Raw genomic sequence first — 12,843 nt, forward strand, 5'->3', positions numbered from 1 at the left:
AAATGAGAAACACAGGGCTGTTGTCGTTTGACCTTTCACGGATTATGTACAGTTTATAGGGTTTCCATAGCAACTTCTCGCGTGTTTGTCAACTTGTCCTGGAAAACGGGAAGAGATGGTTCTAAGTAAGTTAGCTATCGTTAAACGCTTAGGCTGTTTTGTGTGACGTTAATGTTTCAGAACAAGTAAACTAACTCGCTTATATGTAAAATGTGATGATGGTACATATTATTTTTTGCAAGGTACTATATGAACAACCCTGCATCTCTGGCTGCGGAAGCTATATAGAACACGACAGCTGTTTTCTGTTGCTGCTGACCAGATATAACGTTAGCTTGCTATTGTAATGTGCAAGATTGTATACTTCCAGAAAAGAAAAGTACTATCTGTGCTTGTCTCCTAACGTAGTAACAGAAGATTTGATCCGACGCCGCGCAGAACACAATAACTGCGAGATCTTCTCCTTGGAAGAGGTTTCCTTGCATCAACAAGACATTGAGAGGATTGAACACATTGAAAAGTGGTGCCGGAACCTAAAAATTCTTTATTTGCAAAATAATCTCATCCCCAGAATAGGTGATTTTTAAATTTCGTATTAACGGGACATGGCTCATGTGACAAATTTGCTTGTGTAAAAAACATTAACGCAGATGAGAATGAAATCTTTTGCATTCAATTTTTAGCGAGCAGTACATACTTAAGTGGCAGTAGTTACTATCTGAACTGGTTATATTTATATTTCCACTTTGTATAATTTATGTTTCATTCCCTTAGAAAACGTCGGCAAATTGAAGAAATTGGAGTATTTAAACTTAGCCTTAAACAACATTGAACTAATTGAAAATCTGGAAGGTAACAATTTCCTCTATGTTTCTGCAGTATTTTCTTAATGGTTATTTCTTGTGCATTTAAACCCTTTCCTCTTTTTAGACAGCTAAAGTACCGTGTAAGACAAAATATGTGTCCACTGTATCTACAATGTATTTTCTTTGCTAACAGAATGAAATGTTGTCATGGGGCGTTTTGTATTTCCTCTTAGAATAAGTATGAATAACTCACACAAAATCACACCCTGTGTTGTAATAGTCATTTTGCTGTTGATAGCCCTGAGCATGCTCTGTTTCCACACTTCCAGGCTGTGAAAGCTTACAGAAGCTGGACCTGACTGTAAACTTTGTGGGGCAGCTGAGCAGTGTGCAATCTCTGAAAGGCAATCTCCACCTGAGGGAGATATTTTTGGTTGGGAACCCTTGCACTGAATTTGAGGGCTACAGGCAGTATGTGGTGGCCTCCTTGCCTCAGCTAAAGGTACACATTCACAAGATCATCAAACTACAGACCAGTCAGACCCCTCTGTTCTGAAACCTCAGCAAGGTTTTATGTGTACACAGGTTCCCTTTGTCTAATATCACATTTTGTCTAAAAATCAGGAAGGGGGCAGATACCTTCTCAGGGCACTGTACCTCCTACCTCATTCACCCTTCTTGTTGCAAGGATAAAAGTGGCTGCCAGAAGTCAGCAATATAATGTAACCTTGCTTGAATAGAATGTCTTTTCTGAATATCACAGTTACAACCATGCCTTATACAGGTACAAAGGGCAAAGAAGGACTTGGTTATGAATTTAATTTCAGGTCAAATTAAAGGGATATTTAAATTTCTGCAGTTGCATTATGTATAAGCAAAGCCAAAAAGTTATCTGGCAGAGTACTTCTGCTGAGTGAAAAGGCTGTAGATTGAAGTGCAGGATTTGTCTGCTGCTAGCAGTTTCTCGATGGAAAGGAGATCTTGCGTTCGGAGAAGATTCGGGCAGGGCAGGGCCTAGAGGCTGTGAGGAGGCGTGTGCAGGAGCAGGAGCAGACGTACGCGGAGAAGAGAGCACGGGAGAGGCAGGAGGCCCAGAAGACAAAGAAGAACCAGGAGCAGACGAAGGAAGAATCTGCTGGGAAGCCAGGATTTGATGGCCGTTGGTACACTGATATCAACAACACTGTGTACGTACCATCTCTGAAAAAGCTTGAGGCTTCTACACATTTAGCTCAACAGAGGTAGAATGAGTTGTAACGCAAGTAACTCAGAAGTGAATTTAAAGTGTAGGAGAAAGAAAATAAAATGTTTATCAAATCTTATGTCGTTGTATTGGTTGAAAAAGTAGAACAACAGTAGATGTCGTTATTGTCGCTTGTCAGATACAAATGGAATGAATGCAACTTCAGCTTGCTACATAGTACTGAAATATTTAAACTCTAAAGATGTTGGAAATTAAGTGGTGATCCGTACATAAGAAATGTTTTGGGAAGTTTCAGACTTCTGTATTCTGTTTGCTGAAGTCCGAAGGTACCTGAAGAAAACAAGGAAAACCAGGGGAATGTGGAAGAAGAGGAGAGGAACCAGGGCACATGCACAGACGATCTGGACAAAGCATTCTGGGACAAGCCATGTGCCTACACTCCAGAGTCCCGGCTGGAAGCGCACGAGTACATGGAGGAGAAACGAAGAGCAAAAGACAGAGAGAGGTATCCTTGTCCTGCTCATGCACCCATATCACCCCAAAGCGTTAACAGCTCCATCAGATCTGCAGTTGCACTTGAAGGCAAAACTGGACGATGCCCAGACTGGGCCATTCTGAAGAAATGCTGAAAAAAAACGGTGGAAGTGTTTCCATGATACGAGTTGACCCTGAGCACATTATTTCCTCACTATTCCTTTGCAGACACTCCTTTCTGCTAATATATCATTTTGAAAATGATTAATGTCCGAGCTCTACACAAGCCCTATTTTTGTGTCCTGGTTTTCATCTCAACATTTATATCTCCCCTTTTATTGTATGGCAATTAGAGACACAGTATCTTCTGCACTCTGCAAACTAGGAACTCCGACATATTTAGAGTGAGGGAGTGTGGCTTTGGTATTCCCTGACTTTGTGTACCACAAATCATGAAAAACAAAAAAACAGCACTTCCTCAAAGAACCAAGCTCTCAGAACTCTATATTTTGATTTATAATGTTTCAAATGGCATAACTGGACTGTTGTTTGATAAAGCATTTTGAGAAAGTGCACAATACAGAGTTGAAATGAACAAACAGGCTATTGGTCATGAATGAAGTGCCAAAACCATCACTCCACAGTCCTCGACTGCCCCTTGTAGTGAATTTGTGTGTGTGCTATGTGCTTGATGCATAATTCTGGCGATTGATGTTACTTCATCTAATTTTAGAAATCACTTTTCCTCATATTTTACTGAGATCACATTTAACCGGCAATTCAATTTCTAGACGGATGAGCTTGGGCGTTAATGCCATAAAACCGATGAAGAAATGTGATTAGCCTGTCACCAGAGTTATAGTCTCAAACAGATTTTAATTTCTCCCTCATTTGTTTAATTCGCTTAAAAAATAATGACACGTCTGTAGCTTTTACTTATCAATCAGAACACACGTGACATCAGGGCGAGGTCTTAGTGTTTCTGATAACTTTTGCCCTGTCTCCTCCCTTCAGAAATTACCCTGTAATTCCTATCTGCATTGAAATCACTTAACTAATTTTTGTAGTTGCCCAGGAGTGGGTTCCACACTTTACAAACCACATTTAATTGGAAATTAGTGTATATTGTATTTCATGCATGTACAAATAATGTGCTCTCTCTTTTTAAAAAAACCATTGCCATTCTGAAGATATTTACCTTAGTCCAGTATATAAAGTAAGATCATTTAGAGAGAATTCTAGTTTAGGAATTCAGGTATAAAACTAGAAATAGTGCAGACCTCCACCGAGGCACAACAATCTCCCCTTGCATGAATGTGCACAGCAGATTTATTGGCAATCCAGCCTTTACTTTTTGATATATGATTGGCCTGAAGTTGAAATGTCATGGACTCAGTAGTTTTCTACTGATTTTCATGAATGTGTTCTGCAAATGTACTTTTTGAGATATTTTGATCAGAAATGGAAAGTTTGGTCTGAACATGAATGTGCCCCGAAATTTCATGGTAATCTGGCCATTACTATTCCAGATGTCTGTCACAGACTAATGGATAAATGGACAGATGACCTGTCCAATAATGAATGTGAAATAATAAATATTTTATACTCCAGTTTCCCTGGAGTATCTGTTCTTGTCCCTGATCTTAAGCTTTGCTCGTAACTAAAAAATAAAATGTTCTGCATCATGTTCAAAGAAACCTTGTAACAGCCCATCCCTTTTCCTCCCAGGACTTTTTGTATCTGTTCCAGCAGAATGGCAGTTCCCTGTATTGACCTAACTTCCCGAGTACTTTCAGACCTGGGCCTGTGAGTGAGAGATTGGGCTCAGTGTATGAGACTTGAGTCCGATGTGTGAACCGCAGCAAAAAAAAAAAAAGAGATAAAAAATTGCTTACAGTCAGAAAAGCTGTGACCCGTAACAGATGGTCAGCTGGGATTGAGCAGACTGTCTCAGAATGAGGACAGCACTGGCACATGCCCTTCACTGCAGGAGAAGGCTTCCAGTCAGTTTTAATGCACTATACACTTTATCGCTGAAGAATTGAATGTAACCACCAAATGTAGGACAAAATGCCTTAAGAATCGTAAAAGCCTATTTATGATCTACTCTACTGAATATCTTTTACTGATCTAAAATCAGCCGAGACTGAAAGCAAAAGCGCCTGTGAAAGTTAAGTCACAAAAGTTATTATCAAAAATTGGCCGATCTAGAACATGGTATATTTCCTTAGTGTGCACAACAGAGCTCATTATCTTACTGGTTGGCCAACACTTTTAATGTAACTTTATAGTCTGAACATAAAAGGCTCACAGGGCACCAGCTTTTTACGTCATACAAATTGAATTTCTTCAGGATCAAAACTATATCCCGAAGTCCTGCTTTCTTTACAAACCAACAAGTCTGCTCTGACCTGGAACCAGAAGGCTTTGACAGTCCGTCAATCTGAGGCTCTAAGTCCACAAAGGGCTTGAGACAGCTCCTGCAGGCTCCTCTCTATGCCAGCCGGCTCCAGTTCACCTCCTTAAAGCTCAGACAGGGGCCTCCACAGGCTCCTCCACAGCCTCTGCTATGAAGAGTTGGCTGCAGAAATGCACTGCCTCTCCAAATCTCCCTGAGCCCCTGAAGCAGTTGACCTGTCTATGTCCTCAGACAGTGAAGGAGTTTGCCTTTTCAAGAGCAAAGCTTAAAATACTTTACCTTTTAATTAAGTAGCTCTCTCCATATGCAATCCTTAAGCTGATGTAATTGCGCTATCAAGATAACACGTGCACTACAATGATTTGGCCACCAGATAGCGGTGTAACACAAAACTCAGACCAAGAGTCTAAAAAAGTCAGTGCGCCTTGAAGGTATTCATATTTGCATTCTGTTGATGCCTTTCAGCAGCCATTGAAGGAGTTTTCATTTCAGTTAAAAGAAATCGCTGAATCCATTTTGGGGGATAACAATCACTTTGACTGAGTGAGTGCTCCAGGCATTTTGGATTATTTTTAGATTGTTTTAGATTTATATATTTTTTTATTTATAAAGCAGATGTGCAGGAAGCTCACAAGGGGCTCTGAATCTCTGATCATCTGTTTCTGCGTATAAAGTCCCATCCAAAAATATTGGAACAGCAAGGTCAATTACTTTGTTTTTGCTATACACTGAAGACAATTGAGTTTGAGGTCAAAATATGTACATGAGAGGACAGATAGGAATTTCAGCTTTTATTTCCTGGTATTTTTATCTAGATTTGTTAAACAACTTAGGACATCACCATTTGTATATGACCACCCAATTTTTAGGTGAGCAAAAGTATTGGAACATGTGAGTGACAGGTGTTTCTTGTTGCCCAGATGTGTCCTGTTAGATTGATTGGTTAAACAATAAATAGTTCTGAAGAAAAACCCCAAAAACATCCATCAAATGAATTGGCCTTGCTGTTCCAATACCTTTGGAGGGGACTGTATGTTCATCAAACAGCATAACTGCTGAAATTCCTTCAGACATGCATACACACTGCGTCGTCTCTTTGCTCCCCTGTCCTCATCCTACTGGCCAGTATGCCCTTTCTCCTTAATTCCGGTGGTTTCTGTGATGCACACCATTATGCGCTGTTATCAATCTCTGATGCTGGCGCTGCCTCCGAAATGCAGGGAACTTGAGACAGTCTCACCAAAGGTTACCACATTTGTCTCAACAGGAAAAGAGACCCTGTTATTTATTGATAATTAATCTGGCTGTGCTGCTAATTACTTACAAACTGCTCAGGCTACAGTTTGTCCACTTGTTCGTTAATTAGGTCTCTAGCACATCTCCTCGCACATGTACTGGCTGTCTTTAATCAGCTTACTTGTCTCATTCCACTCTTGATGGTTATTCACAATAGAGCTTGGACAGATTGTGCTCTGAATATAAGCCGAACTACTCCCCCGAGGCAAAGTTCACCTGCAACATGTCGCTCATGTTCTACCCTATTCCCGTGCCAGAATGTGTCATCATGCAGAAGTGACTGCCCACTGTGACTGTGTCCTCTCCAGCCGTGCAGAGTCTAGTCTCTTTGACTGCAATGACTGCACCGTTCAGCGGATGGATCGATGGCTGAAATAATTTGCAGTGGTCTGTGTATGCTTTGGAGGAGATGGGGAAAGTTAAAGCAAGGAAACAGGCCAGCAAACTTAATAATGCTACTGAAAATGAAAGTCTATTGTGTGATAAATTATAGGTTGTCTGTTATTTATCACTTTTATCATTTGAGTTTGTGGGCCATCGAGATCTCATCCTAACTGCACACACCAGAAGTATTACTGTATATGTGAATGGGAGTAATTCTTTTTTGTTTCACATTTTTTTGTTTCATTCTTTGTGTGGCTCTGAGGAAAATTGAGCCAATAAGGACTGGAAAACTGAATGTGAATACATTGAGTTGTAACCATACAGTACTGTAACCATAATATTTCATTATACCTGCTGCATGGGCTCAATATCTGAAGCTGACATTATCGACAGAGAACCATTTCTTATATCAAAATTGACATTAAAATGTCATCAATTAATTGCTGTATATATTAAAACAATTTAATTTATTTTTGCACTCATCAGTATTACTTGTTTACCCTTGCTTGCGACTGTAAAGTGGCAGAAAATCTTTTACCTTAAATTATCACATAGGGGTGCATCCTCTACACACCCACCAAATATTTACTCAAAGTAATGTCAATTACGATAACACACATTTCAAAACGGGCATAAAATTATTTCACAAAATAAAGGAATGGTGTGTTTTTGTGAGTAACCTTAGCTAATGTTTGCAAGCTGGTAAACCTGTTACGAATGCAAGAATAAACCTAATAAACCCTAGCACTAGACCATTGTCCTACATGGCAAAGGCCCACAGTTCCTTTGGCCTAAAATGTGTAAGCAATGATTTGTCCACCCATATTTCCCTTGAGAAATCGAATAGCCTAACCACCTTTCACCCATATATTGGGTTGCATGATAAATTATGTTTAAAGTGATATTGCCTACCATTTCAACCATATCAGCATTTAAAGCCAACACATTACTGTGGGTTTCCATGATTCATATTGATATATATATATTTTACAGAGGACCTTATGTAAATCTGAACAAGAAGAGAAGATATATAGTCACATTTCTTCTTTCCTTGAGCTACAGTGCCCTTTACCTCTACTGTTTTAAGACAGCTATTTCATCCTCTCATAAGTAATTTGATCAAACTTGCACATGTTTTGTGTTTTTTTACGATTTCGGGACTTATGCTGACAGGGAATGTTCTCCCCAGACACAGAGGCGCCGTGCTGGTCTCTGAAGCAGGGCGGATGCGGGTGTGGATTTTAATGCATATTGATATGGCAGAGATCTGCCAGGTTAGGCTTTAAGTTACATAAATAAGGTCGTTGAGGTGGTGTCTAACTGGGGAACAGTGTCTTTGCCCTCGCCATCCCTGCTTGTTCCAGATTACATCTTGAAAGGTGTGTCTGAAATGATGCTCACTGTTGAAAGCAGTCAGTTTTCACTATTTTGCAGCCAAGTTCCCCTCACATTAATCTTGTGGATCTGTCCCGGGCACACATGGATCATGAGGAAAGAATAGTGTGGGAGAGGATGGCTCAAAAAATTGAGAATCTATTTATAGTTTGTTGCCAGCACCCAAACCCCCCCCCCTCCACTTTTATGAATGATGACCTACGTGGATCTACTGTGTTAATGAAGAAGCAAATTCCATAATTGTAAAATCACACGGGCTGATGAATGAAGGAATGCTGGCGGTAAAGCTGTCACCGGGGGGGTCCTGCTGTCTTCCGGAGCAGTGATTTACAGTGATTTACTGTGACTGGTAGGGTTCTTAAAGGAGTGCGGTTGTTACTTAGTACTGGTTTGTTCAGACTCTGTTCACACTGATGGCCTGGCATCTGTGCTGGAGATCAACAGAAACAATTAAAGAAATTAAAAGAGAATGAAACATGGGCACTCTTGTTCGAAAGCACCGTGGCCTGTATTCAGTCTGGTAATGGGCCAGTATTATATTTTGATGGTTTTATGGTATCAAGATATTGTGCACCTCTAAATGGTAAAATCCTACAGTAATTTGTCTCTGGTATTTTTGAACCACAAGACCCATCAACATTGACATACTGTTGACACGATTATTTGAGTGAGCGCACGTGCATGCATGCACAGTTATGCATGGATTTAGCAAGAAGCGATGGGGAAAAAAGCTAGTTAGCTAGCAGTGAATTAGCTTAACTGGCTCATTTGGCTAGCTAGTGAGTACCAAAGTTAATTTCAATAATTAGCATTTTTGTGCATATTTATCAATGGTGCCAATAATTCAGCAGCCAATAACATCTGTATTTAAGTTATTTGGGATGCTTGAGTTGTGTTCTCTGGGTGCACATTAAATGACCCCAGGTTTGTTTTTTATTTTTCCTTTGGTGGTAAGGTCATTATATTGAGAAACTCAATTTCAGTGCCTTATCACATCTATGCTAAATACTATGAGCAAACTGCATAGGCACGTTGGGGCCTATTTAGACCTGAGATACCTGTGCAAAGTCAACTTCACTCCCACATTTTACACACAAGAAAGGAATATCTAGTGTCTCTCTCAGGGCTTCTTTTTAAAATGACACATAAAATGCTTAAAGCAACAGTAACAATGTTTAAACAACATATATAATAAAACGACAACAACAACATCTGATACCGCTGCAATGGTATACAAATAAATGATATAAGAACTATGAATTATATTCAGTAAAATAGAAGCAGTTTATTCTTCATTTATGTTCAATTCTTTGTTTTTGTGTTGCTTTGTATTGTGCATGATTGATGTCAGCTGTGCATTTTTGTTATATGTATAGTGCTTTGCCAGGTGTTCCTTGTAAAAGAGTTCTTTCAGTGGGGTCTTCTGGCTAAATAAAGGCTAAACAAATAACTATTTTCTATATGGACTGAGGAATTGTGGAAAAAAACAAGAAGGCAGAAAAGCTGAATATGCAGAATAAAACCTGCTTTCAAACAACCATTAAATGGCAATAAAATAAGATAGGGAAAAGCTTACCAACGGCATTATTTCAATTAAGCCCACCCTGAGATTCTCCTAAAATACCACAGTGTTCAATAACTGCTTTGTTTATCTTCCTTAGTTTGCAGAACTAGAACATGGGTTATTGCACAGTAATACCACTAGGGAAAAATTGTGCATGAAATGTGTTTAATGTGTCTGTAGAAATACCTTCTTCCATATATTATGCCATAATTTCCTTGTTCTCATAATGAAAAATAATAACTAAAATCTTTGTGGAATCACTGCAGTGACCCACTAGTGAACCTCCTCCCCTGTACAACACAGTTGCAGTTCATTGGATCCTTTACCGATACTTCATCCAGTCATTTGAGAGCACCACTACCATCAGCATCCATGATATCAAATAAGGCAACAGTCTAAGAGTAAAATAAAGACAAAAAGTAAACATGCCTTGCACAGAAAGATAGAAAACTATCTGAACTGCCATACGTGTGGTAAAATCTCATGTTATAAATTATGTGTAAGAACAGCAAGTATGCTGCTGAAATCCCCATTAATACCACCTGCCAAAGTAAGATGCAAAATTTGCGTTCAGAGATTTCAAGCCATGTAATGTAAAATCATAACTCCACCTCACGCTCACGACTACTGTCTGTTCTGGCCCCACGGTGGTGGAACGAACTCCCCGTTGAGGTCAGAACTATAGAATCTCTCCCCACCTTCAAGCGCAAGCTGAAGACACACCTCTTCAAGCAGCACCTCTCCCCATCCCTCCCTACCTCCCTGTGAACCTTAATTGTTGTCTCTGTGACTTGCTTTGTGTATCGGTATTTTTAGTTGGCTAGGTAAGCAGTGTTTGGATAGTTAACTTTGGTCACTTTTGCTCTGTTTGTTTGTTTGTTTGTTTCAAAAAAAAAAAAAAAAAAAAAAAAATGGCCCTTGTCCTTATCTTTGTTGTACAGGTAGCAGTTGAAATTGTACTTCCCTCTAGGGTCTTTCAGCGAACTTATCCCTGGTTATGGGTATGCACTTTGTTGTACGTCGCTCTGGATAAGAGCGTCTGCCAAATGCCAATAATGTAATGTAATGTAATGTATTGTCTTGTGTTCTTATAGATGTCAGGCTGGAGCAAGTAAGTGTGTTACTGCTTCTGGCAGAGACAGATGGCCTTTTACAAAAGGCCTACCCTTTAGCTTCTTTGCATAGAATGCAGTTTCTTTTTGCTGTGTGCTCGACACACAGCACACAGAGTTGAAATATCACTTGGTAAACACAGTTGGCTTCATGCTGACGGGGTTCACCGTCCGCACCAACGGCCCCGTAATTCCCAGCTGTGATTTGTCCCCAGCTCTGAAAACTCATATTGTTCATTCCCTGATTCCCTTTCAGGGAAAAAGACAAGAAGGCCAAGACGCCAAGGACGCTGATCACAGCAGAGGGACGGGTCATGAATGTCAACGAACCCAAGTAGGTGTCAAAGCAAAGGGAGGAAGCGGAAGAAAGCCAGCAAGTGCACTCAAAATAAAATGTATCAAACCAGTCTGATGTGTGCATGTAAAGAGTAGCAATTACCTCTCATCGCTAGGGTCAGAGTAATCGGTGGTAATAACACCTTGCATCTTGAGTGGCCATGGTTAATTAGTGCCTGCCACTTTTTAAAGGGCCTTTGAATTTATTGCAACTTAACTTTGCCTCATTTTTCAATTAAGAATTACTGCACGTCTATATGCAGCCTTCTGTGTTAGATTAATAGTAATGAAAGCAATCGGAGGGAAGTTTTTATGGTGTGGGTAAATGTACTGGAATTCGTCTGATTTTGCCTAGATGCTGCGAATAAATACTGGGCCAGTCGTCTTGATTCTTACAGTTCGTTAGCCACACTCCACCAGCATTGCTGGAGGCCTTTATGTGCAAAATAGATGTCAAAGTGTGTGCCTTGTATCACTCAAACTGTATGCACATTCCTGTTTTCCTCACAGTCATACTTAATGGGAAAATTGACTGGGCTTCAAGCAGAATCCTCAAACGCAATTTTCGAATATGAAGAACTTGCTCCATAATTGTCACCCTGCGGGGTAAAGGTGTCCTTCTTGACTGTAGAGAAAGAAAGTGAATTGAACTGAATCGCTGCCAAATGCCAGATCCTTTTAAACCCAAAAGGTCATGGATCATCTTTTCCCATTCTGTTGCTTTCTGATTGATTGTTTCTTCCATAGACATAAAAAGACATGGCTGTCCAGCACCAATAAAAGCCACTCCCAGCCTCGATTGCAAAACTTCCCCAAATCCTAATTTATGGGGGCCGGATATACGTATATTTGTTCTGATCTGTGGAATACATTTTTATTTTTTTATTGTTTACATAACTGCACACTCTGTCGTCTTTCTTAGGCTGGAGTTCTTCTTGTCTGAGGATGAGGAGAACAACGCAATCATTTTGGATTTGGCAGTTTACAGGTTAGCTATTCATTTATTGCTATTTGGAAAATGAAATGGCAATCGGTACAGAAAAACTGAGAGTAATCTGTTGATGTAATTTTCAGACATATGGACACCTCCCTTCTGGATGTTGATGTGCAACCAACATACATCAGAGTGACAGTCAAAGGAAAGGTGAAACACTGTGAAATGTTGACTGTCTTGTAGTTGTCAGCTGGTGGTTTTCCCCCGTATGCTGCTATATGTCAACGCGTGTTTATAAACAGTCATATAACGCTTATGTGTGAAAATACAGTATGCTGCAGCTACAACCAAATATATAAATGAAATAAAAACATTTAATATATTTATTATGTATAATCAAAATAGTGGAGGTGTTGGTGCTTAGAAAGTGGAATAGAAAAGGTAATTATAAACCATACGAGAGGGCATAAATCTGTATAAGGAGAAACAGGTATGACACCTGTTTATCAGGCAGTGCTAGCCTTGACAAAAGATGTGCAGTAGCCGTAGGCTGTTTGTTCATTGGCCCCGTAGAGCAGGCATGGCTGTGGTGTTAGGTAGAGATAGAGCGGGGGACATGGCGATTGTGGACAGAGGGAAGCCACATTGACTATAATGGATTAGACTCTTGCATGTTTACTTTTATTTTTTCCCCTTTGGTTGGCGTTTGTTGTGTATACCGCTAGCCGTGGCCTACATTGTTACAATCTTGCCTCTTGTGTATGGTTTCAGTTTTATATATGCAAATGAATCCATATAGTACTAAATATGTGTACTGTCTTACCATACTGCATGTTCGACATGCACCATAAAAAGCGATAACTATATTTTCTAATATATGTAAACAAAGTGGTAAAAGATATGGTTCAGGTGTTCATTA

At 39.8% G+C, this 12,843-nt stretch overlaps 1 protein-coding gene across 1 annotated transcript in view; it reads left to right on the forward strand.

Annotated features, from left to right (window-relative positions):
* The first annotated feature begins 4 nt into the window (after window positions 1-4).
* dnaaf11 (dynein axonemal assembly factor 11) overlaps window positions 5-12,843 on the forward strand; it is a 30,597-nt gene continuing 17,758 nt past the window's right edge. Inside the window, exons 1-9 of the mRNA XM_061254365.1 lie at window positions 5-125; window positions 409-576; window positions 775-852; window positions 1,136-1,308; window positions 1,767-1,993; window positions 2,330-2,515; window positions 10,911-10,988; window positions 11,913-11,978; window positions 12,065-12,134. Coding sequence (XP_061110349.1) covers window positions 116-125; window positions 409-576; window positions 775-852; window positions 1,136-1,308; window positions 1,767-1,993; window positions 2,330-2,515; window positions 10,911-10,988; window positions 11,913-11,978; window positions 12,065-12,134 — 1,056 coding nt within the window. The 5' untranslated portion in view covers window positions 5-115. The remainder of the gene's footprint in view (window positions 126-408; window positions 577-774; window positions 853-1,135; window positions 1,309-1,766; window positions 1,994-2,329; window positions 2,516-10,910; window positions 10,989-11,912; window positions 11,979-12,064; window positions 12,135-12,843) is intronic.

The sequence above is a fragment of the Conger conger genome, chromosome 9 (assembly GCF_963514075.1).
Source record: "Conger conger chromosome 9, fConCon1.1, whole genome shotgun sequence".
NCBI lineage: Eukaryota > Metazoa > Chordata > Actinopteri > Anguilliformes > Congridae > Conger > Conger conger.